At 52.8% G+C, this 25,565-nt stretch overlaps 3 protein-coding genes across 7 annotated transcripts; 2 read left to right on the forward strand and 1 right to left on the reverse strand.

Annotated features, from left to right (window-relative positions):
- The first annotated feature begins 1,185 nt into the window (after nt 1-1,185).
- On the forward strand, nt 1,186-13,270 carry IFI35 (interferon induced protein 35). Of its 5 annotated transcripts, XM_030296984.1 has the most exons (10): nt 1,186-1,409; nt 9,192-9,293; nt 9,639-9,786; nt 9,859-9,965; nt 10,064-10,250; nt 10,345-10,451; nt 10,665-10,779; nt 11,032-12,087; nt 12,577-12,745; nt 12,944-13,270. In XM_030296984.1, exons 1-8 carry the CDS (start codon nt 1,389-1,391, stop codon nt 11,043-11,045), a joined length of 801 nt encoding a protein of 266 aa, XP_030152844.1. In that variant the 5' UTR covers nt 1,186-1,388; the 3' UTR covers nt 11,046-12,087; nt 12,577-12,745; nt 12,944-13,270. The 5 variants fall into 5 exon arrangements, with proteins under 5 accessions (XP_030152844.1, XP_030152843.1, XP_030152845.1 ...); XM_030296983.1 differs by having other exon boundaries at nt 11,032-12,745; XM_030296985.1 differs by lacking the exon at nt 12,577-12,745.
- VAT1 (vesicle amine transport 1) lies at nt 11,118-18,274 on the reverse strand. Its single transcript, XM_030296981.1, has 6 exons — nt 17,806-18,274; nt 14,625-14,832; nt 14,050-14,220; nt 13,849-13,938; nt 12,836-13,077; nt 11,118-12,686 (listed from the first exon to the last, which is right to left on the reverse strand). The coding sequence occupies exons 1-6, from the start codon at nt 18,211-18,213 to the stop codon at nt 12,603-12,605; spliced, it is 1,203 nt and encodes a 400-aa protein (XP_030152841.1). The 5' UTR covers nt 18,214-18,274; the 3' UTR covers nt 11,118-12,602.
- Nucleotides 18,275-19,747: 1,473 nt separating this feature from the next.
- Nucleotides 19,748-23,297, forward strand: RND2 (Rho family GTPase 2). Its single transcript, XM_030296987.1, has 5 exons — nt 19,748-19,869; nt 20,355-20,442; nt 21,231-21,340; nt 22,112-22,246; nt 22,493-23,297. Exons 1-5 carry the CDS (start codon nt 19,768-19,770, stop codon nt 22,745-22,747), a joined length of 690 nt encoding a protein of 229 aa, XP_030152847.1. The 5' UTR covers nt 19,748-19,767; the 3' UTR covers nt 22,748-23,297.
- The last annotated feature ends 2,268 nt before the right edge of the window (nt 23,298-25,565 follow it).

Raw genomic sequence — 25,565 nt, forward strand, 5'->3', positions numbered from 1 at the left:
AGGTTCTCTGAACAATGACAGGGTGCTGAAGTCCCACTCTTGAGGTTTAGTAGGTCAGAATTTCAAGCAGGTTGTCCAGTGATCCCTGTGCTGCTGTGATGAGGCCCACACGAGAACTGCTCTAGATAGCAGTGGGGACTAATGAAGGCCTGACCTCTAGAGCACCCATTGTTAGATTAGAAGAGGTCCTCAAATGGCCTGGCTAGCAGAACAACAAGAAAAGGTGTGGTTCAAGGGTCTTGGGCATGGGTATGTCCCCACAGTTGCAGGAAAGATATTTGGTCCTTTTATTTGGCATTTTACCTTTCATTGGACCCTAAGTGTTGACTCTGTTTTACTGGCAAAATAGGCTCTCCATTTGAATTGGTTCTGTCACTAGATGGAAGGATTCAAACAGGCACATTTGCCAAGCCTTACACTTGGCACACATCCCCCTGGGATGTAGGGAAAGAGATTGAGAAGGGCTGAGGATAAAATTACTCTGGAAATACCATGGACTAGATAATAGGAACATCGTGCACTGTGTCCTGTGTAGGCTTCATTTGATTCTTCACCTTTAAGTATCGAACATCTCTCTTGAGACAGACCCCCTCTAAGTAGCTTGCCTGCTCAGTCACAAATGGAACTGAATTTAAGCCTTCTGCCTAAAACTTCCAAGTTCCTTCCACTCAACCTCAAGGCTCAGTTCAAGTATTGTTCTAACCAGGTTTAGATACGTGCTTCCTAGCAATAGGACCTCTAAGCAAGTTTCTGCACTTCTTTGCCTCTGAAGTTTACAAGCTCATCTGTAAAATGGCAAAAAATGGAACCAACTCTGTGGGTTGTTTTAAAGATTAAGTTAATTCCATGTAAAGCAGATCCAGTATTGGGCACAGAACAGCTCCCAACAAATGCTGGCTATTAGTACAGCTCTTGTGAATTGGTGGAAAGGCTTTAACCATCCTGGTTGCCTTTCTCATTCATTAATCTTAATTTGTGTGTGCCTGGCATCTTTCTAGGTTCCAGGGAAATAACAAAGACACTATTCTACCAAAAGGCTTGTGTTAGAATGAGTGGTAGGTCGGGTCCCACATTCTGTTGCCTATGTTTTATGGGTAGATTCCCCTGAGACCTCCTATCTGGGTGAAGTCAACTTCCGAGACCAGAAAGGCTCCTCCCCGGGTGGGGAAACCAGCTGGGGGCGTGTGAACACCGAAGGGCAGGGATTTTGGTGAAATGAAAGTGGAAGCAAAGAGCCTGCCGGTTCTACATCAGAAGTGTATTTCAGGTCCGGCTTAGAGGAGACTAAAGCCCATCAGAAGGTACAAGCAAGAGTTCTGTCGCCGTGGACACTGTCACTTTGTGCCCGGCTCTGAAGCCTCAACTCTTGCCAGCCGGACCCCAGGCCCATGTCAGTGACCCATGATGCCGTAAGTGAGGAGAGTGTTGGGGGGAGGGGCGAGAAGCAGAGGAGCATTTCGTTCGGCTGGAAATCTGCAGGTATCTCTGGGTCTGGTGGCCAAGCCCCTCTCTGCTCATCTCTTAGACTTGCTGAAGGACTGGGGAAAAATGTGGCGGGGATTACCTCTCCCCTAACCCACTGCCTCAAAGATAGTTCTATAACCTACACCTCAGGAGCTCAAGCATTTCTTGTGTGAATGTGCATTTTTCTGAGAGAGAATCCATAGTTCTTGTTAGATACTCAAAGGGTTTTATGACCCAAAACGTGTAAGACTTGTTCACACCCTTATCTCCTGAGATCTTGCCCAACAAACTTGCCTCCTTATATTTCATCTTAGAGTTGAAATAGATAGTTCCTCACCTTATTGTTGATGTCAGCTGAATCTTAGGCCCTCTTCCAGGTCACAGGGAGACATGTCTCTCCTCTGAGAGCTCACCTTCCCACTGTGTGCTGTGCTCCTCCCTTTCCTGACCTGTGAATGATCCTACTCCTGCTAGACTAAGACTGGTCCCCCGTCCAGCCTGCTCACCATGCCAGCACTGTGCCTGGCATGCACGCAGCCCTCAATAAACAGCTGTTAATGAATGCATCTCCTCCCCTCTCCAGTTTCTTCCTTTTCCCCCCTCCCTGATACTACCCCATCTGTTATAAATACACAGATGTCTTGCTTGGGAATTTTTCATTTGCTCCTCAAATGTAGTAAGAAAGATCACAGGCTCAGGGCCGGCTGAGCCAGTGAGCATGAAACTCTTAATCTCAGGTTGTAAATTCGAGCCCCATGTTGGGTTTAGAGATTACTTTTAAAAAATCTTGGGGCGCCTGGGTGGCTCAGTCGGTTAAGCTCCCAACTTCGGCTCAGGTCATGATCTTGCGCTCCGTGAATTCTAGCCCCGCGTCGGGCTCTGTGATGACGGCTCAGAGCCTGGAGCCTGCTTCGGATTCTGTGTCTCCTTCTCTCTCTGTCCCTCCCCCACTTGTGCTCTATCTCCCTCATGGCACAAAAATAAATGTAAAAAAAATTTTTTTTTAATTTAAGCAGATAATCTATAAATCAATATAGTAAAAACTTAGCACACTGGTTGGCACCTCCTAAACGTACAATACGTGTTTGTTATTCTTAATATTATTGCCAACCTTTCAGAACCCCTATTCCCCAAGATTATCTTGATTCACCTCCATTTCACTCCTACCTCTAAAATGGGTGCAGGAGACTTTTTTTATTATGACTTTTTTTTTGTTGTTTATTTTTATTTATTTTGAGAGAGAGAGTACAAGTGGGGGAGGAGGGCAGACAGAGAGGGAGAGAGAGAATCTCAAGCAAGCTCCACACTTTCAGAGCAGAGCCCGACCTGGGGCTCGATCTCACAACCATGACTGAAGCCAAAAAGAAGAGTCGGACACTTAACCAACTGAACCACCCAGGCACCCCTATGACTTTTTTTTAATGTCTATTTATTTTTGAGAGAAGGGTGTGAGGGTCAGAGAGGCAGGGACAGAGGATCTGAAGCAGGCTCCAGGCTCTGAGCTGTCAGCACAGAGCCCAATGTGGGGCTCAAACTCACAGACCTACAAGATCATGACCTGAGCTGAAGTCGGACACTTAGCCAACTGAGCCACCCAGGAGCCCTTCAGGAAACTTCTTTTTTTTTTTTTTTTTATGTTTATTTATTTATTTGAGAGAGAGAGAACAGGGAAGGAACAGAGAGAGGAGAGAGAATCCCAAACAGGCTTTGCACTGTCAGCACAAAGCCTGACGTGGGGTTTGAACTAAAAACCATGAGATCATGACCTGAGGCGAAATCAAGAGTCAGATGCTAACTGACTGAGCCACCCAGGTGCCTCTGAAATGAAACTTTTTAAATCAACAGAATAGAGATCACACTCTGTACAGTTTTTATTTGTATTTTGCTTTTTAGCTTAGTGTATTCTTCATATGGTTAAATGTTCTTTAATGTCTTCTAATTGCTACATAATATATTTATTAGGCTATTCCTCTATAGTTGGACATGTAGATTTATTTTTGACATTTTTTTGTGTGGGCTTTTTTTTGTTTTTTGCTTTTTTTTTTCTTTTTTTTTTTTTTAATGTAAGCTCTACCCAACCTGGGTCCTCAAACTCAGACCCTGAGATCAAGAGTTGCATGCTCTACTGACTGAGTCAGCTAGACACCTCTCTTTGGGCTGTTTTTGTTTTTTTTCTTTTTCTTTACCCTTTTTTTTTAATGTGTTTATTTTTGAGAGATAGAGAGTGTGAATGGGGAGGGGCAGAGAGAAAGGGGGACAGAGGATCCAAAGCAGGCTCTGTGCTGACAGCAGAGAGCCCAGTGCAGGGGCTTGAACTCACAAACAGATCAAGACCTAAGTCAAAGTTGGAACGCTCAACCGCTGAGCCACTCAGGTGCCCCAAAGATTACAGTTTTAAAGCTCTGTCCCTCACAGAGCCCTTCCTTCCTTTTGACTTCTTCCATTACACATGCTGCTCCAACCCAGAGTCATTTCCACCAAGTCCTGTCCGTGACCATATGTGTCTTCAACGGCCTCGAGTTTGACTTACTTTGGCTCATTAATTAACCCTGGCAAACCTCAGGTTCCTCATATAAAATGAGGATTCATAAAATAGGAAAGATTCAACATAGCCTCATCACGTGCCAGGCACCATTGTTCCCACAAAATTATAGGTGGAAATTGCTATTATGTCCATTTTGCAGATAAGGAAACCAAGGCACAGAGAGTTAAATAACTTGTTCATTGTCTTGCAGTACTAAAAGGAGCTGGATGTAAGCGTTGGAGGTTTGTCTCCAGAGTTCGTGTTCTTAACTGTTATGCCGAACAGCCTCCCAATACCCTATGATGAACATAAACAGCAGGAGATTTTATCTTATGGGGTGGTTAGGTTGTAAATTTCGCAAGTAAGGCAGAAGAATGTAGGTAGTCAAAATTAACTTTAAATCATTAACTCACCCCTACAGTATCCAGAATTTACAGTCTCTCAATGAGCTCAATGTAGAATGGATTGCAGTTTTTTTCGGTTAGGCACCAGATGTACATTGGCTTACATTTAGGAGACCATGTTATCATGTCACGCAAACAATAGCATGTATAGTTGAATTCATGTAAGTGACTACAGTCAGCTTGTGTTGTCCTTAAGAGGGTCCTATAAGAGAGAAGTTCCAGTTGGAACTTGGAGACGGGAGGCAGTTCTGTGATACTTAAAATGAGACGGAGTCCAACCGTGCCCAGCACCTGGCAGGCCCCCAATAACCACTTGCCCTCTTCCCTTGCCTGCTGGGTCAGTGGATTCTACCAAATTCTTGACACCCAAGTCTACAACCTTGGCATTGTCTCTCCAGTTTGTCCTCTCTGTCTCCTTAATATAAACATCCACAGAGTCTGGAGGCCTGCTTCCTGAAATGTGCTCACCCGTGCATGCCCATTGCCAGAGGTCCAGCTCAGCTTCTGTCATGTCAGGAGGAATTAGAACCTCAGAGTGTCCCTCCCCAGTTCCCGCTGCTCCAGCTCATCGTGCCATGGCTGCCAAGTTGCTCTCTTAAACACCATGTCCACCACCTCACCCCCCTCAGAAATCTTCACTAGTTCTCCATCCCCTACTTATATTAGATCTGAACTCCCCTGCTCCAATGGTTCTTTTAAAAACTCTATATTTAGGGGCGTGTGGATGGCTCAGTCAGTTAAGTGTCTGTCTCTTGATTTCAGCTCAAGTCATGGTCTCACAGTTCATGGGATCAAGCCCCAAGTGGGCCTCTGCACTGACAGCATGGAGCCTGCTTGGGATTCTCTCCCTCTCTCTCTCTGCCCCTCCCCTGCTCATGCACCTACACTCTCTCTCGCTCGCTTGCTCAAAATAAACATTAAAAAAAACTCTACAGTGGGGCACCTGGGTGGCTCAGTAAGTTAAGCATCTGACTTCATGGCTCATGGGTTCGAGCCCCACATCACACTCTGTGCTCACAGCTCAGATTCGGATTCCGTGTCACATCAGAGCAAAGCCTGATGTGAGACTCAAACTTATAAACCGCAAGATCATGACTTGAGCCAAGATCAAGAGTCAGATGCTTAACTGACTGATCCACCCTGGTGCCCTTTTTTAAAGCTATTTTATTTTATTTTATTTTATTTTATCTTTATTTTTATTTTTTTTTTTAATTTTTTTTTCAACGTTTTTTATTTATTTTTGGGACAGAGAGAGACAGAGCATGAACGGGGGAGGGGCAGAGAGAGAGGGAGACACAGAATCGGAAACAGGCTCCAGGCTCCGAGCCATCAGCCCAGAGCCTGACGCGGGGCTCGAACTCACGACCGCGAGATCGTGACCTGGCTGAAGTCGGACGCTTAACCGACTGCGCCACCCAGGCGCCCCTTATCTTTATTTTTAAATTTTGTTTATTTTATTTAGAGAGTGAGAGATAGCAGAAGTGGGGGAGGGGCAGAGAGAGAGAGAGAGAGAGGAAGAGAGAGAATCCCAAGCAGGCTCTGTATTGTCAGTGCGGAGACCAATGTGGAGCTTGAATCCACAAAACCGTGAGGTCATAACTTGAGCCAAAACCCAGAGTTGGACACTTAAACAACTGAGCCACCCAGATGCCACTAAAAGTTATTTTATTAAACAGCATTGCTAATTACTAGATTTTCAAACAATTATGTATATTTAGATCAAGATTTAAAGCAGAAGTAAAAAGAGAATGAACTTAGGACTGAATCTAGTTCAAAACATCTTAAAATGAATTTCATTTTTTTTAATTTACTTTTTCATATATTTTTAATTTTTTTTTAATGTTTATTTATTTTTGAGACAGAGAGAGACAGAGCATGAACGGGGGAGGGGCAGAGAGAGAGGGAGACACAGAATCGGAAACAGGCTCCAGGCTCCGAGCCATCAGCCCAGAGCCCGACGCGGGGCTCGAACTCACGGACCGCGAGATCGTGACCTGGCTGAAGTCGGACGCTTAACCGACTGTGCCACCCAGGCACCCCTTTTTTCATATATTTTTAAATTGAATTATCTCTTTCAAATAAAAATTCAGATTTTTATTTCCCTTAAAAATGGGAAGATATGGGGAGGGGCACCTTGCTGGTTCAGTCAGTTGAGTGTCCGACTTCGGCTCAGGTCATGATCTGGTGTTCGTAAGTGCCAGTCCCACATTGGGCTCACTGCACAGAGTCTGCTTCAGATTCTCTGTCCCCCTCTCTCTGCCCCTCTTCTGCTTGTACTCTCCCCCCAAATAAATAAATATATATTTTTTTAAACGGGAATATATGGGGCACCTGGCAGCTCAGTTTGTACAGCACATGACTCTTGATCTTGGGGTTATGAGTTCAAGCCCCATGTTGGGCATAGAGCTTACTTTAAAAAAAAAAGAAAGAAAGAAAAAGAAGAAATGGGATACAGGAACCACATTCCCATGTGAGAAAATCTTGGTTGGATGGGGTGCCTGGGTGGTTCAGTTGGTTAAGTGTCTGACTCTTGGTTTCAGCTCAGGTCATGATCTCATGGTTTGTGGGTTTGAGCCCCACATTGGGCTCCACACTGCTTTTGCAGAGCCTGCTTCGGATTTTCTCTCTCTCTTTCTCTCTGCCCTTCCCCCTTCCTGCGCATGCTCTTGCTCTCAAAATAAATAAATAACTTAGAAAAGAAAAGAAAATCTTGGTTGGAGCTGAGAAGAAGTTGCCACTTTAGCGGGGACATGCTCTCTCCAGTTTGTGAGTCCCTAGCACTCCCTATGGTCTACACTGGCTCCCTGGACTCACCGATGTCATCTAACTGGCCCTTAAAGACACCTTGTTTGTAGGCATGTAAAGAACTAGGTACCTTTCTCACTACTCATAAACCAGCATTATTTGGTCAAGCCCTAGTTTTTGTCTGTTTATTTTTTTTTTAATTTTTTTTTTTAGTTTTTGTCTGTTTAAAATAGAGTGAACTCACACTGAATAATTCAATGCCCTCTGTAATATATTCCCATTCTATCATTAATTCACTTCATTCATTCATTCATTCATTCAACACACATTTACTGAATGCCTGTTTTGTGCCAGAAACTCTGCTGAACACTGGGGATACAGAGATGACTAGGACAGAGTCCCGCCTTCCCCAGTGAGCTCACACTTCTCTGAGCTGACCTTATTTATCAGGCTTCCCAACCGCAGAGTGAACTCTGCCAGCTAACATCTACTTCATCCCGCAAACAAAGGTGCATTTATTCGTATCCCTGGTGTCATTCCCCTGCCCATGTTGTCACTCTCTGTCTCTGGACTTGCTCCAAATCACACCCAGCCTGAAAGGCTGCTTGCTGCAGTGGAAAGAATGGCAGTCAAGGGACAAGCTGGGAGATGTGGGGTAAATTGCTCCCCCACTCTGGGCTTGATTTCTTCACTGTAAAGCACAGATTAGCAGTCTGGAGTCAGACTGCATAGGGCTGAATGACTTCAAGCAAGTCACTTAACCTCTCTGAGCTTCAGTTTCCTCATCTATAAAATAAGGATAACAGGGAATTTATTTCACAGGGTTGTTTCAAGAATTGAGCCATATAGGGGCGCCTGGGTGGCGCAGTCGGTTAAGCGTCCGACTTCAGCCAGGTCACGATCTCGCGGTCCGTGAGTTCGAGCCCCGCGTCGGGCTCTGGGCTGATGGCTCGGAGCCTGGAGCCTGGAGCCTGTTTCCGATTCTGTGTCTCCCTCTCTCTCTGCCCCTTCCCCGTTCATGCTCTGTCTCTCTGTCCCAAAAATAAATAAAAGTTGAAAAAAAAAAAAAAGAATTGAGCCATATAAAAGCCATAAAACGCTTAGCACAGGGTGCCTGCATGGCTCAATTGGTTGAGCATCTGACTCTTGATTTCGGCTCAGGTCATGATCCCAGGGTGATGGGATCGAGCCCCGCATTGGGCTCTATGCTGAGCATGAGGCCTGCTTGAGATTTCTCTCTCTCTTCCCACTCCTGCGTGCTCTCAAAAAAAATTTTTTTAATTAAAGCTTAGCATAGTGCCTGACATATAGTAAGTGCTCAATAAACATTAGCTGGGGCACCTGGGGTGGCTCAGTCGGTTGAGCATCCAACTCCAGCTCCAGTAATGATCTCACAGTTTGTGGGCTCGAGCCTCATGTCAGACTTTGCACTGACAGTGTGGAGCCTGCTTTGGATTCTCTCTCTCCCTCTGTCTCTCTCTCCCCCTCCCCCGTTCATGTGTGCATGCATGTGCATGCAAGCTCTCTCTCTCAAAAACAAATGAACATTAAAAAAAAAAGTGAATACTATGACATTTTGCCACTCTAAGCCCCCACTCCTCCCAGAGGCCTCCCTAGTTATGTTAAGCCCTATGGGACTGTCCCTCCTCCATACTCCTGATGTCCTCCACAATCTGTCATGTGAGGGTTCACTGTCTTGGGTGGTGTTTTGTACAGACCCGAGGGCTAGCCTCTTCTCTCCCCTTGCCCTGTGTCAGTGCCCAGCACCGCACAGCAGGAGCTCGGTGTCTGTTAAAGGCAAGCTGTCCTGTAACAACGCAGCTGTGGCTGCTGCAAGGGCTCCTCCGCTTGTCCCCCTCCCCCAGCCGAGATGAGGCCAACCAAATCCTGAGGAGAGTGGGCCAGGGCCAACCCCGGGACAGGGGAAAGGGGTTGGGCTGTTCCGGAGCTGAGCATCAGCTCTGCTGTGGGAGAGTCCAGGATCGGGTCCCTTTCCCCTGGGCTCATTCTCTGGGAAGGCAGATGGAAGTCTGGTCGTCTCCCCACCCCAATAGGCTCTCCATGCCCTTCGGGAGGAGCAGGCCAGACTAAAGAGGAGGCTGCAGCAGCTGCAGCAGCGGAGGAGGGAATTTGGGGACTTCCCTCACCACGACCAGGTAAGCTGGGAGAGGGGTGTGGTGTGGTAGAAAGAACCAGTTTCTCTCCTGGCTCTGCCACTTCCTCACTGCATGACCTCCAGTATGGCACTTGAACTCTCTGGATCTGTTTTCTCATCTGTGACGCTGAGCTACCAAACTTGCAGGCTTGTGAGGACAAAGTAACATCTTGTGTGGAAAGTGCTCCTACGGGCTTGACCTACCTTCATCCACCCTTTTATCCAGCTCTCCTTTCAATAAGTGTGCTCATCCCCGACCTCAATTCCATGGAACACTTTCCTTCTAGGGGTGGTGGGGCCTCTCCCACCCTTGAAGCTGCATCAGCCTCCCCTCCCCCACCTCCAGGTCCCATTCCCGGTGCCCTTCGTCCCCCTGGTGTTCCGAGGACACACTCAGCAGGGCACAGAAGGGTCCAAGCCTTTGGTTTCCAAACTACGGATCTGCTACCCTCTGCCTGGAGGCTCTGCTCTGGTCACCTTCGACGATCCCAAGGGTGAGCTCTCACAGAGGCCCTGGGAGGGAGGCTGGGAGGCTTCCCAGTACTGACCCTGCTCCCCCGACCCAGTGGCCGAGAGGGTGCTGCAACAAAAGGAGCATAAGATCGACATCGATGAGTGCCGGCTGCGGGTGCAAGTCCAGTCCTTGGAGCTGCCCATGGTGACCACCATCCAGGTGATAGGACTGCAGCGTCCTGGGACATGCAGGGGGTGCCATGCACTTGGGCACAGGGGATGAGTGGGGCTGTACCTCTCCCTCCTGTCTGTCCCTAGGTGTCCACACAGATAAGCAGGAGGAGTGTGCTGGTCAGTGGGTTTCCTGCAGGGCTCAGGCTGAGTGAGGAGGAGCTGCTGGACAAGCTGGAGATCTTCTTTGGCAAGTCCAGGAATGGGGGTGGCGATGTGGAGAGTCGGAAGCTGCTGCAAAGTGGTGTCTTGCTGAGTTTCACTAAGGATGCAGGTAAGGGTCTTGCCGACAAGATTGGGGCCGATGCATCCGGCCACGGGGGAGAAAAGCCCTGATGCCAGAGGTCCATTCCTCTCTGTCCCCACAGTGGCCCAGCACCTGTGCCAGGCTGGCCAGTTTACAGTGCCACTGGGCACGAAAAGCTTCCCTTTGAGAATCTCTCCCTTCCTAAGTGGGGAGATCCAGAAGGCTGAGGTAAGTGGGAAGGTGAATTGGTGGCTGGGCCAGGAACCTGTCTGCCTGGCAGAAACTTGCCAAAGAAAGGATCAGAGTCCCCAGACTCCACTGCCCTCCCCATTGCCAGCCAGCCTCTCAGGCCTCCCGGCCCTTCCCAGACCCCCAGGGGCACTGCCTGCCCCCAGTCCCTGACTCTCATGAACCAGGCCCATCTCCTGGCTCCTTTTCCAGATCGTGTTCCGGCCAGTGCCCCAGTCAGTGCTGGTGCTCAACATTCCTGACGTCCTGGATGGCCCGGAGCTTCAGGACATCCTGGAGATCCACTTCCAGAAGCCCTCCCGTGGAGGTGGGGAGGTGGAGGCCCTAACAGTTGTGCCCCCAGGACAGCGGGGCCTGGCGGCCTTCACCACCACGTCAGGCTAAGAGCCTGCCCTTCTCATCCCCTCCCCCGCACCCCTGCCAAGCCTCTCAAACCAGGCTGGATTTGGGCGCACAGGTGCAAGAGATCGTGCTGGTCAACAGCGGCAGGGATTATGGCTTATGAAATGCTGCCCAAGAACAATAAAAGTGGCGTGACCCTCTTCTCATTTCCTGAAAGGAAACTTGATGTGAGCACAGAAGGAGGAACCCTCACCTTCCAGGAGCCCACCTTCCCTTCCACTCTCGGAGGCAACATCCAGGACCCAGGGTTTGGCTTTTTATTGACACAACACAAAGGCAGCTTCGGTAACAGTAACGGGGTGGGGTACACAAAAGCAGAAATCGCCCTTCACACATTTAGGCCTCATTTAGACACTGAAGAGGCCGAGCCCCTCCCCCCACCTCCCATTGGCAATAGCTGGGCAGTAACCCTCCCTAATTCCGTATCAGAGAGCAGAGGGAGTTGTACCCCTGCGCCAGGAAGTCCCCACTTTGGTTCCGGTGGCCCAGGTCCTAACCACCCCCCTCCTTATTCCCCTGTTCCATCTCCCCACCCATGTAAACAAAGTTTGGGGCTGAGTTTGAAAAGCTGCCCTCCTGCTCTGAGAAGGCAGTGGGCCTCCCTTGACTACACAAGAAATGTGCTTCGATTTTTACTTTGGTCCCAGAACAAGAAACAGATGGCATTGCCTCTCAGAGCTCTGGCTGGTAAATGCCACACTTATCTGCAAGGCTGAGAACGCCACCCTGCCTTTTTCTCCTCAACCACCCAGAGAGAAATGACAGCCCCAGAGACGGGACACGGCACAGACCCCAGGAGGCTAGGGGCTGCCCCCCGCCCCCACTGGCACACACACAGATTTTTGGCAATGTTGTGGGACAGCAAAAGCCCACCTCCACCAGAACGAGGAAGGCACTGGGGAGTTCAGGGGTGGAGGAGGAGGTGTGAGACAGGGACCCCCCACCCACCCACACATGCAAGCACAGGTTTTCCGTTGCTAAGGCACTGAGAACAAATCCACTAGAACTCAGTGAAGGATGGGGCGGAGGGGGGGGCTCTGTGTCCCTCCCACAGAGTCGTGACCTAGGGAAGCAGGTCAGATTCCCACCCTTGTTGTAAGAGGCAACCTTGGTTAAGAGTGGCAGAAAACCTGGAGGTGGAAGAAACCCAGCTGTGCTCAAGGAGACGGGGACCAGAGGACAAGGCCATGCAACGAGGCAACAGAGTTCAGAGGTGGGCGCCAGTTGGCCTGGGCTGAAGGGACAGGAGGGCGAGACAGGGACATGCTGGATTCACACAAATTGGCCCCATATCCTGAGCTGACATTTCGATTCTTTGGGGAGGGGAGTGTGGGGCAGGGGCAGGAGGGGAGATGAGGCAGAGGTGGAAGCACACAGAACTGGACGGAAAAGGACTGGCTAACCTTGGCACAAAAGCAGCACAGCAGGCCCAGGGAAAGGGTGGGGGCAGGAAGCAGCCGGCCTCCCTCTGACCCTCCCTGTCCCCTTGGCAGGGCCCAGACATCCAAGTGGTCACTTCCCAACCTCTTCGGAGGGCAGGAAGGGGGGAGGGGGCCCTGCCTAAGGAGAAAGAACAGGGCAGGGGAGAGGTCATCACCACGGAGACCTTCGGGGGCGAGTGGGCAGAGCATTATGAGGAGGATGAAATGTAAGAGAGTCTGGTGACCAACACAACGTGGCTCCCTAGCTTCTCTCTTCCCAGGTCCCGAGGGTCTGCCAGCCCCGGCCCTAGTTCTCCTTCTCTGGTCCAGGCACCAGGAGGACTTTGCCCACATTCTTCTTCTCCTGCATCTGCCTCATGGCATCCGCCACCTGGAGAGGAAGACAAGACCCGGTGCCATCCGGCCCCTCTAGAGAGCCAGCCTAAAGGGGTCAGCCCCCTCTTCCCAGGAATCCTACCCCTGGGAGCCCAGCCTGCAGGGGCCCTCCTCCGGCCCTCCCTGCACAGCCATCACACTCACCTTCTCAAAGGGCCACACGGAGTCAATGTGGGGTTTGATGCGGCCCTGGTTGTACAGAGCCAGGAGGCGGGCCACCACACCACTGACTAGCTCCACCTCACCCTCCAGGTAGCCCAAGTGGAAGCCACACACAGCGCGGTTGGTCGGCAGCAGCTGCAGCGCAGTCACACTGAACTGGTTCCACCATGTGCGCGCCAGGGCCATCAGGTTCCGCTTGGGGCCCGTCAGCAGGTTGGCCATTCCTGAGGGATGAGGAGACGCGGCCCGTGAATCCAGGTGCTGGGCACATCCCTGTCCAAATCCATGCTCATCCACCCCCTCTGGGCCTCTTGCAATCATCCACAGCAGTGCCAGGGAGTGACAGGATAATCCCCCACCTGCTGGCTGCCAGGCCCAAATGGACTCCAGCTGACTCAAAAATTGCCTGAATCTTTATTCACTTGTTGATTTTGTGTGTGTGAAATAGTTTTTCTTTCTTTCTTTTTTTAATGTATTTTTGAGAAAGACAAAAAGAGTGTGAGCGGGGGAGGGGCAGAGAGAGAGGGAGACACAGAATCCGAAGCAGGCTCCGGGCTCTGAGCTGTCAGCACAGAGCCTAATGTGGGGCTCGAACTCATGAGCTCATGAGATCATGGCCTGAGCCGAAGTCAGATGCTTAACCAACTAAGCCACCCAGGTGCCCCATGTGTGAAATCGTTTTGCAAATGAAAATGCAGCCTGACCAAGAAACCCAGGAAGGCAGGACAAAGGAAGGCAGGCTGATTGATTTTGCATCTGGAAAAATCCCCAAACAGGAGCACAGAGAGAACACAGAATGCATGCACTGTGACTCACAGGAACAGTGGTGAAAGAGAATGAGAGTAGCTGCCCCCCACCAGAGGTAGCAATCTGAATGCATCACCCAGGCCAGTCCTAACCCGATGCTCCCTCAAGCACTGGAGTCCCTGGGCCCCTGCATCCTACCCTTCAGACCCACCCTGCTTCCCCCCTCCATCCCCAGCCTACTAACTCACCATAGATGACCACTTTGCCCATGGGTTTGAGGAGGTTGTAGCCCTTGGCAGTATCTGACCCACCCAGAGGGTCCATGACGATATCCACTCCTGTCACAGAGTAGGGGGGCCCAGAGGCAGCATTAGGATCCACAGATCTGGAGTGTCCCATCCCTGTCCTGTGCCATCCTGCCCCTGCCCATACCCATACCCCGATCCCACCTTTGGGGGAGACCTTCTTGATCTCATCCACATAGTCAGTCGTATGGTAGTCGATGGGGTGTGTGACCCCGTTCTCCTTCAGCACCTCGTGCTTGCTGGCCGAAGCCGTTCCGAACACCGTCACATTCTCCACTGTGCGACACAGCTGCACGGCGGCCATACCCACACCCCCTGCAGCAAGACACTTTCATAAGGAGGGGATGTGGAGTCACCCCGCCACCGCTCTCCATTCTTGCCTTTCAAGGACTCCGTTCGTCACCTTCATTTTGCCTGGGCCCATTTTGAGGCTTTCTCTCCTCATAACCATGTCCAATTTCCATGATTGAGAATTGGGGGGAAGGGTAGCTGGCAAAGGAGGGGGTGCCGGGTGAGGGCACGTTGCTATGGATAGCACACCAGGCTGGACCTGGTGCCTGAATGTTACCACGGCAACAATACTGCAGAGGCCTCTGGGAGCCATAGGCCGAGGCAGCCTGGTGTTGCCATGACAACCGTCCAGACAGGCTGCAGGGAAGGGGCCCGAAGGAAATCAGGGTGGGGTAAGGAGGGGAGCATAAAGGGAGGGGGCCTGTCACCTGCAGCCATGTGTACCAAGACGCTGTGGCCAGGCCGTAGGTTGCCGAAGTCAAAGAGGACCATGTAGGCTGTGATGTAATTGACCAGCAAGGCAGCGGCTTCCTCAAAGGTCATGGCCTCAGGCATCTGGAAGGTCTGGGCTGAGGGCACAGTCACCTCCTCCTGCCACATGCCTGACCGGATCAACACCATCACCCGGTCCCCCACCTTGAAGAATGGAAGAAGAGCAGCATTCAGTCCCTTGCTCATTCACCCATTGGTGATTTATCACCTGCTATGTGCAAGGCCCTCTTCCTGGCAATGAAGTAGAGATAGAAGCAGTCACAGTAGTCATGGTAATAGTAATAATAATAATACCATCAAAAACAATACTAACTTACCTTTACTGAGTGCTTACTAAGGGCCAGGTCCTATTATAAGTGCTGTAGGTCTATTATAATTTTTTTAATGTTTATTTTAGAGAGAGAAATCGAATGTGAGTGGGGGAGGGGCACTGAGAGAGGGAGACATAAAATATGAAGCAGGCTCCAGGCTCTGAGCTGTCAGCACAGAGCCTGATGTGAGGCTCGAGCTCGTGAACCGTGAGATCATGACCTGAGCCAAACTTGGACGCTTAATGGACTGAACCACCCCGGTGCCCCTAAGTGCTATAAGTCTATTATATATAAACGCTCAATTAATCCTTACCCGCTCTTTGAGGTAGAGACTGTCCTTATCTCTACTTTACAGATCTTATACTTCACTATTGTGTAAGATCCCTGAATGCCACAAGCTTACAGTTAGGGCAACGTGAAGTATTGTTAAAGAGATCAAACTGTTTTGGTTAAAGAAAGATGGGCTCTGCTGTTTACTGAACAGTGTGACCTTGGGCAAGTAAGAACTACTTAACCTTTTTGAGCCCCAGTTTTCCTGTCTGTAAAATAGGGTAGTTATGATGAGTAAGTGGCAAAAAAATCATTTGGTAATTTTTAGCCCGGTGTCTGGAAGCAGTTCGTAGTATTAAATAATAAGAATGATAAAGTGCCACTAAAGATCTCTGAGCAGCTAGGGCTGGGTGCAATCACCTCCTGAGCCAGTACTGGGGGCCCAGAAAACACCTTCACCCAGAGTCAGGGGGAGAGGTGATGGGCAAGGACAGCTACACAACCCTATCCACCAGGAAGAAGCATTTTTCCCCCACTCTCTCAGCCACCTGCACAAGAGCCTCATTACAGGAGGGAAAGGGGGCAAGGAAAGCAGAATCTTTCCCTCCAGCTTAGCATCTGGAGTCAAGAGGAGAGCAGAGGAAAGGTGGCAATCTCAGGAGAAAGGAAGGCCTCTCCTCACTCTCTGAAGCCCATGGAGAGGGAAGTGTGAGTGCTATTCCAGGACAATCCGAGTCTGTCTTTGTCTCTGCCAGGAATGATGGAAATTCTGTATATTAAGGAGACTTGGGATGCATGAGAAGAGGGGATGGGACTCCCACACACACCCTTTTTCATGTCCCCACACTCCATTGACAAAGAGGATGCAGGTTGGGATCTTTCCTTGCAAGCACTGGCCTGAGATGAGGTCTGGGGAATGGAAACATCCCACCCTAGGACCTCAGGACCAATAGACTCAGAAATGGCCCAGGAGTGCTGGAAAGTGCAGTGTGGTCAGCCTGGGTCGTGACCAGTCCGGACCCGTCATGATCTGACTCAGGACAAGGCTCACTTATCCAGGCTAATACCCACCCCTCGCCCATCACAGGGCAGAGCCATGAACCTCTCCCCAGTCCAGACATCAGGAGGGAGGGAGGGCTCTCTCCACAGAATCCAGCCTCTTACATCAGGTTCTTGCCCTGGACAGGATATCCTGTATTTACTAAGCGGAAAGTGTGGGGAGGGAGGTTAGGTGGGTGGCCTTCAAACATGAACTACAACTCCCCCCCCCCCACCCCCAACACACACACAAAATTCCTTAGTATCTTCTCAAGAATTACTAAGAAGTCAGTGGAAAGGGTGGGGCCAGAGCTGAATTGAGGGAGAAGTCCTTTAAGGAGGAGATGTTTGCATACACAATAAATCCAAGAATTCCAGCTCTGGGATCTGGGACTAGCAGGTCGAAGAGGATGGCTGCGTCTGAGGGGCCTGTCTTGCAGGGGGCTGATTTAAAATGAAACCCCCCAACAAACGACGTGCAAAGGCTTCACCCCAAGTCTCTCAAAAAGTTGCTCATTTGGAACTCTCTCTCTGGTGTCCGGGTTTGTGGCCAAGATTAATGATAAACAAAAAGAGAAACAGACCGGCAGAGCTGGGCCAACCTGCTCCCGGTACCACACCCCCCACCACCACCCAGTCCAAATGGACACCGCTGGGGTTTCCGAGGTGAGGGTCCTCCTCGAGGAAGGCGAAGGGGTGTCCTCTGTCCTCCCTCCGACGTTCCCAAGGGTAGCCTAGGGTCGTGACCCTCTGGCTGAGTCACTGGAGGAGGAGATATTGAAGTCACGGGATACAGAGAGCCTAAGACAATGATCCAGAGACCGAATCTCGTCCCGCCAACCCCAAGAGCAGAGGGGCAGCGTGAGGCCGGCGGGAGGGCGAGTGGCAAGCTCCCTCTCCTCCATGATGGGCGTGCCTCATCTCTTTGGCCGTGCTCTGGGAGGGGCCTCCTCACACCCCCACAGACCACGGGGATGCATGTGACTGGGGCTCTGGCAGGGTCATGCGTCCCCGCCCAACCCTGACAACATAGCTCCTTAAGCTCCCTCGGGGAAAGAGGCGCTAATCGGTACTCAGGGTCACAGACCACAATTACCCAGGCAGTGGTTGGTGGGCCAGGGTACAGGTGTGGTTTTAAGCGGGGGGAGGGGGGCGAAGAGGGGGTGGTGGCAAGGTCATTGTGCGCATGCGCGTGGGTGCCTTATTGTGTTTCCCCCCCCACCCCAATACACAGCCACGGCCGCCGCTTCTGGGCGGCGGCCGCAATTGAAATGGTTGAGGAGGGGGCGATAACTCCATCTTCACTCCCTACCCCCCAATATCCACCCAGTTCTCCAGGGCCCTCGGAACACAGGCTCCCTTCCTAAGCCTTCCATGCCCTTCTATCTGAATCAGTGCCAGTTTCCCCCGCCCTGCCACACCCCCGGCCCCCGCCCACTCGAGCTCCACTGCCCCAAGGCCTGGGCAGCCTCTCCCTGCCCTGCCGTGGCCCGCTCACCTTGCGGTCGTTGACTCCCTCGCCCACTGCGACCACGACGCCGGCGCCCTCCATGCCCGGAGTGAGGGGCAGCGGCGGCAGCCTGTCGTACAGCCCCTGCCGGGCCATAAGGTCGGCAAAGTTGAGCCCGCAAGCCCGGACGCGCAGCGTCACCTGGCCGGGGCCGGGGGCCGGAGGCACGGCCGGCCGGCTCTGCAGCTTCACCTTGTCGTAGCCGCCGAAACCCGTGAGCACCAGGCAGCGGAGCTGCGGCGGCGACGCGGCGGCGGCCCCCTCGGAAGCCGCGGGTGGCTGGGCGTCGCCAGCTGCCTCAGCTTTCGGGGACTGAGAACAGGCATCTTCTCCGGCCCCTGCTTCGGCCGCCGCCACCACGGTGGCCGCCTCGGCTACCTCTCTCTCCGCGGACATGTCTGGGACTCCCGACGTGCGCGCAGCTGGACCGAGGGTGCACAGCTGGGGAGGGCGGGGCGCGCGTCGGGAGAAGCTGCGGCGGTGGACTCCGAGCGGGAGGGGAGGGGCGCCGGGCCGGGGGCGGGGCCTCGCGCTCCGACTTAAAGGGCCACAGCGCGGGTGTTGCAGGAGCGCGAAAAGTGAAGACCTGGAACATCTGGAGACAGACACTCGAGAGGGCATTCTTAAGGTCATTCAGACTGCTGCTTAATTTGCTTATTTATTCATCATAAACCTTACGCAAGTTAAACAATATGTAAAAGGACAATCTGAAGAACGATCCCCAGACCTCAGCTTACATTAGATTTGGGGAGCCAGCCACCTGTGGACTAGAACCCAACTAAGTTGTTCCTCAGGCTCTGACTCTACCCATATGTAACCCATTCGTGTGGTCTTGCAGTGGCAACTTGGAGCAGGGAGACCGAGTCTTTAAAACTTTCCATCCGACTGTTAAAGCTCTGTGCCTCAACTTTCCCTTCTGTAAAATGGTGATCTTGCTCGCTCTAAAAGATAAAATTAAATCGAGTATAACCGATGTAAAACAAAGCGCCTTTAAAAGGTAAAAGATGCCATGCAAATGCAAAAACAGTTGTGTAGTAATCATTAGACTCTGGATCAAGCCTTAAATGACTTTAGGGCTTGTCTCTGGCTCCAGCAGGGCTGTCATTCTGGGCAGTTTTATTTTCCTCTTCCTCCCCATCTCTGTCTCCCCGAAGTATCCACCAGAGGACGCAGCTACCCCAAAACTTTCCACCCTGAGCCAGGCTGGAGAAAGTCCACACTTGCCTCCTAGTCCAAGCCCTCCGTTAAGCCACCCCAGCCCCAGACTAGGCCGGTCGTTGCCATGGGGACTGGAAGCCATGATGTCACCACTGTCCGGGTGGGTGTGTTGGAGTCCATACCCTCCTATCCCCAAGACTCCCTGCCGGGACGTGAGAGTGGAGGGGTGGGGGCTGAGACTAAACCAAAAAGACTCCCTCCTTCTCCTACCATCTCGCGCCCCCCTCCTGTTCAGGAAGTGGATGGCTGCCCCCGCGCGTGTCCGCACTAGCACACCGGCGTGCACGCGTGGGCACGCAGAAGGCCCGAGCCTCGCGCGTTTGCAGCTTTCACCCTACCCCTCAGAACTTCGCTCAAACTCTGCCCCGCGCCCATCCCCAAAGCAGTCAAAACAGTCAAATAAGCCCGACTCGCCCTGCCCCAAACCCACAGGGGTCCCTCATATCACACCCGAGCGCTGGAACCCGGCTCCCAGCCCTGGCATTCCCCGGGCCCCGCCCGGCTCCTCTGGGCCCCGCCCCCTCCGGCTGCGCTGGCGGGAGGCGGGGCCGGAGGCGCGGCCGTCGGGCTGGGGGCGGGGCAGGGGGGGGCCGCGGCCCCGGGCGGGGGCTCGGCGCGGGCCCGCGAGATGCCGGTGTCGGCGGCCCGAGCGGCTGCAGCTGCAGCGGCGGGGGAGGCGGCAGCGGGGCCCCGGAGGGGGGCTGCGCAGGGGGCCGGCGCGTAGCCGGGACTATGGAGGGGCAGAGCGGCCGCTGCAAGATCGTGGTGGTGGGGGACGCGGAGTGCGGCAAGACGGCGCTGCTGCAGGTGTTCGCCAAGGACGCCTACCCTGGGGTGAGGGACCCGCGTCTAGGGAGGAGGGCGCTGAGGCCGCGGGGGTGGGTGACTAGGGCCCTAGGGACGGACGGAAATGGGTGCCAGGGTAACCAGGGTCGAGAAAGAGGGGCTCGGAGGACCGCGGACCAAGGGAGGCGCTGGGGACTCTGGAAGGACTGCAGAGGATTGGGGTGGGAGGAACTGGGGAGCAGGGAGAGATGAATGGGGCTTCGGAGAACCAGAGGATCCAGGAGGGGACGCTAGGGGAATGTCGGGGGTCCTGGGCATTGGAGAGAGGAAGAACTCGGGGCCGAAGGGACCGGGAGAGGGTCTGGGAGCCTAGCACACATTCCGCTGAGGCAGCCGCTCCCGGGATCTCCCCTTTGCCCAACACCAGACCAACTTGTGTCCAGGGGCCGGGCTGGACGGTGTGTGGGAGTGAGGAGGGCATTTGTCTGGGATGAAGACTTGAGGATCTCATCTTGACCCATCCCTGTCTGCAGAGTTATGTCCCCACCGTGTTTGAGAACTACACCGCGAGCTTTGAGATCGACAAGCGCCGCATTGAGCTCAACATGTGGGACACTTCAGGTAGCCAAGTCCCTGGGGTCACCCTGACTTCCAAGGCCCCTACCCTCACCCATCCCTTGGCTAGACCCTTAGGCTCCAGGTATGCCCAGACCATCCATCCAATTTTAGAAGGAAGGAAAATCAATTTCCTATTTAAAGCAAGAGAAACTGAGGTAGAGTTTGCAGAGACACATAGAAACCTTGTCTTGAGGGAGGGAGAAAGCCCCGTATCTGATCTTCTCAGCTGGATTCTGCCTACCTGGGAAAGTTGTGAGGAATGGATTCCTTAGGAGGAAGGGCTGGGTTTAGGAAAGGCATTTAGGATTTCTTCGGGGAGTGAGGAGCTGCTTCTATAGACAGAAGTATAGAAATCTGAGCTGTCCCAAGCCTGCGCGAGAGCTCTGCCCCTGCCCCTCCCCCTCCTCCAAAAAAGGAGGAGGTTTTTATTTTTACTCAGCTCCCCCGGGGAGGGCTGTAGAAGACGTCAGTCAAAGCTCAGAAAGCACATGCAAAATTTTGAGAATGTGGAGAGATTTCATGAGCTTCTCAAAGACTCAGAAAAGATTAAGAATGATTACTTCTAAAGAAACCCCTAGGGAAGTGGAGAGCTGTTCTCTGCCATCTAACCTCCCTCTGCCAACGCCCCTCCTTGAAGAAACCCAGACTCCTTGATGGGTTCCAATACCTGCTCTCTTCCATCCTCTGCCCCTAGCGTCCCCTGGTCAGGATTGGTAAGGTCTCCCATTCCCTTCCAGGCCTCCCACCCACACAGGACCCTGTCTGTCCCCTCCCTCCCTGTCTTCTCTCAGGTTCTTCTTACTATGATAACGTCCGGCCTCTGGCCTATCCTGATTCAGATGCTGTGCTCATCTGCTTCGACATTAGCCGACCAGAAACATTGGACAGTGTCCTCAAGAAGGTGGGAGCCTGGGGAAGCAGGATGGCTACACTGAGGGGGACCAGAAACCAAGGTTCTGACACAACATGGCCTGGAGGAGGGAGTGATGCCTGGGGCATGGTCACCAGCTAGAGAGTGTGTGAAGCTCTCCTCTTTCCCCATCCTCCTCACCCATCCACCGCTCACCCCCCACCCTTTCTTCCTGGAAGTCAGTCCTCAGAGCTGGATCCAGCATCTAGGGGGAGATAGAGGAGAACAAGGAGAAGTACTCAAGGGATTCCTTATCCATCCTTCCCATCTCCTTGGGTGTGGGAGCCCCAGATGGAGGGGATGGGAATGCTGCTCCGGGAGCTCAGAAGAGCCCTGTGGTCTCCTCTTGAGGCCTCTATTTCCAGGAGAAAAGCCCACGTTGAATGGACAGAAGTCAGCTAAAGCAGCCCTAGTTTCCAGGTGGAGGAAGGGCAGATTGGTCTGTTCCCAGGAACAAATTTGGGACAGGGGGCGGGGATGGGAAGGTTTCAGACTGCTAGACCCTTCATGGCCACTGAGGTAGAAGCAGGGCCCCTGACCCTAGAGCCCCTCCCCAGCCCTTTCCTCCCTCCCCTTCTCCTGCACCGCATCCTACTTTCAGCCAAAGGCCACCATCCCTACCTCCTTGCTCACGCGGGGGTGTCCAGATAGAGGGGTGCATGGTTTCTGCATGATGTGAGGAAGGGTGTTCTCCTGGCATGGAGCAGGGTTCACCGTGTGCCTCTACCTACCCTTCCATAACCGTTTTCTTCCCCCAAATAGTGGCAAGGGGAGACTCAGGAGTTTTGTCCCAATGCCAAGGTTGTGCTGGTTGGCTGTAAACTGGACATGCGCACGGACCTGGCCACACTGAGGGAGCTGTCCAAGCAGAGGCTTATCCCCGTTACACATGAGCAGGTGGGACACTTGACCTCTGACCTAGTCCCAGCCTAGACCTCTCACCTCTGCCCCTCTCTATCTCTGATTTGAAAACACCCTGCTTGGCTCATCCCTTGTACTGGCTTCTGACCTATGACCTGATCCCTTGACCTCCCACCCCCCCCCCCCCCGCCACGCCACCCCGCACTGCCCTCAGCCTCCCTTGCCCCTTGCTGAGCTGCAGGCTAAGCCCCATAACTTCCTCCATGCACTCCATCCTTCCAGGGCACCGTGTTGGCCAAGCAGGTAGGGGCTGTGTCCTATGTGGAGTGCTCCTCCCGGTCCTCTGAGCGCAGCGTCAGGGACGTCTTCCACGTGGCCACAGTGGCCTCCCTTGGCCGTGGCCATAGGCAGCTTCGTCGTACTGACTCACGCCGTGGACTGCAGAGATCCGCTCAGCTGGCAGGCCGGCCGGACCGGGGGACCGGGACCGAGAGCGAGATACACAAGGATAGAGCGAAGAGCTGCAATCTCATGTGAGGGGCTGGGGCGGGGCCGAGTGTAAGGAGCAGTGGCGAAGGGCTCAATTGTTCCCCTCTGCACCTGGTTCCTGACCTCCTGACTCTGGCAGGGACTTCAGGACAGGCCAAGTGAGGGATTCTCCTGGTCAGGAGAGCTGAAGGCAGAAGGGGCCACCATCCCCACATCCTCATCCCCCTCCTCTCCACAGGAAGCTGAGGAAGCTAGCAGGACAGGGAGCTGGGCTGGGAGCTGGGGGGCAGGGGTGGAGGAAGCTGGCATCAAGTAGTGACTTTGGTTTGAGTCTTAGTATATGAAGGGTGCCTTCCCTCCACACCCCCAGTACCCATATCCTGGCCCTGGCTTCCTTCCCTAAGGAAACTGTCCATTCTGTGACCTTCCCTTTTCCTCTCCTTTCCCTTCCACAGCTGTTCTCACTCATCCTAACCTCCAGGCAACATGCACTAAATTAAAAAGCAAGTTGAGTCCTTCCCCCTTCTACCCACAGTCCTAGCTCCCTCAATCCCTTCCTGCAACTGTCCCCAAATAAAGCCCATGTCCATGGAAAACAGCTGTGGCTTTAGTTTTGTTGCTTTCTAAAAACCCAATCTATCAATCTCTAGCAGCAGGAGGGAAAGTTAGACTTCAGGAAGAACTTTCTTATCTATGCGCATAGTTGGAGCAGAGGAAAAAGCCTTGGGTCAGATTAGCAGTGTCCTTTTAGGAGCCAGAGGTGGGGGAGTGAGAGGTCTTGGGAATATTCATCTCAGTTAATGAGCCAGACAATCCTAAGGCCATTAGGGGTTTTTAAGTGGACTGATGTGCAATTCATTCCTCAGCCCAGCTGGGGCCACCTGCTTGTGTGGGAGGGGTCCTGCTGAAGTGGTCCAGGCCCCTTGCACACCATCTCCATCCCCCAGCTTGAATCTGCTGGTGTCCTGGGAGTTGTCGGGGTAGGGAGAGTATCAAAAGCCTCCACAGCACAGAAGCTGACCCTTCTGTGCAGTGAAATTACTCAAGGAGACAATGGTTTGATTCTGGGGTCCCTTGGAGGTGAGGGCAGGGGCTCTCACCTTCTTTCCATCCTGAGCTCCTTGATGATTTTGGAGGGAACATCAGCCGTGAGTTAGGGTCACTGCCCCCCCCCCCCCCCCCCCCCAGAGGGGGAAAGCCAGTGGAGGGGCTGGCCAGAGCTCTTGTTGTCAGGAAAGACAGTACTGGTCTGTTTTCTTGGGAGTCTGGTTTCACATTGTCCTGTATTCCCTCCCTGGCTCTGGTCCCACTGGCCTCTTTTCGGTGACATTCTCCCCCAGTAACCATCCCTGGCCATCCCCTCCCCCCCAGCCCCAGCCAGTCCTTCCAGACACACTCTGGGAGGGCACACAAACCTTATCCTCCCATCTGCTGGGTTCCCCCCTAATTCACAGCCCATCCTTCCCTCGTTCATTCAGTAAGTATGTACTGAATACCAACTGTGTGCCAGACACTGGCTTGGATTCTGAAAGGACCAGTTTCTGTGCTCTGGAGGCCAGCCCAATGAGAGGTATCCCAGGTGTGACAGTACCTTGTCTGCGGGAGCTCCGTACAGCTTCAGGAGCCAGTCCTCTGAGAGCCAGGTCCTGAGGGTTGAAGAGCAGTTTGCCAGGCAGGGAAGGGGTAGGAAAGGCACTCTGGGCGGAGAGGGTACAGCATGTGCAGACACATGGAGATGAGAAGGAATGTGGCACGGTTGGGGCTGCCATGGCGAGGAGGGCAGAAGACAAGGCTGGGAAGGTAGATCAAGGCCACTTCAGGGCCCACAAAGGAGCCAGAACTTCATTCTGGAGATGTGAGGAGGCACCAGGGATTTCAAGCAGAGAATGAAGTGACCAGATTTGGTTTTGGAATGGATGCGTATCTGGATGAGGTGATGGGGGCTGGGGGATTTGGCTCTGAGATGTGTCATTTAAAACAGATTCTCCTTCCCTATGCCAGGGCCCAGTCTTGAGAGGAAAGGAAATCCCACCTACTGCTGGCTCATCAGACACCCCTTTCCCTCCCTGTCCTACAGGACCCTGTCCCAGTCCATCTCAGCTAATCTCAACGATTCTGGGACAGCTTCATGGGTACTGGGCACCCGAACTGAGGTTAGGGGCTGACTCCAGGACCCTCCTCCAGCACCCTGAGGCGTGGATTGGGGCTGCTGGAGAGGGCTGGGGCCCAGCTAGGTGGCTCTCAGTCTGGTCCCAGAGGACTGACCCCTCCCCCACAGGGACCTGCCACACCATCAACTTGGGATTTTGGCCATGGCTTCTTTTCTCCTTTTCGGTTTGATACAAAGCAGACTCAAGCCTATAGCCACCAATGCGCTGAGTGTTTGGGCCTCTCTCTTCTCCCAACTGCCCTCTCCTGCCATGCTCAGGGAATGCAAATGCATTTCAATATCCGCCTAAAGCAAACATAATTAGGAAAATAAATCATTGGGGGGAACCCCCAAAGTTTAATACACTTCCAATACCGCCGGGAACAGATTGTGGTCTCCTCTGCAGGTCTGAGTTGCCAGACGTTTTATTTCCTGGGAGGAGGCTGTACCACTGGGCTGAGGAGCCCAATGGGTGGGAGAAGGGAATGGGGCTGTTTCTAGATCCTCAAAGGCCCCTGAAAGCTGGAGGGAGGGAACTTTACCCCCACCCCCACCCCAGATGCAGGAGTCAGACCCAGCTTCCTCCTCTGCAGCTGTTTCCCCCACAAATTAGACACCCGTTTGGGAAACAATGTAGCCTCGTTAATCATTTAATGAAATAAACAACTAATCACGCTGAGATGCTGCCAGTGTTTCTTAACCTCACAATCAGTCTGC

This window comes from Lynx canadensis, chromosome E1 (genome assembly GCF_007474595.2).
Source record: "Lynx canadensis isolate LIC74 chromosome E1, mLynCan4.pri.v2, whole genome shotgun sequence".
NCBI classification, from domain to species: domain Eukaryota; kingdom Metazoa; phylum Chordata; class Mammalia; order Carnivora; family Felidae; genus Lynx; species Lynx canadensis.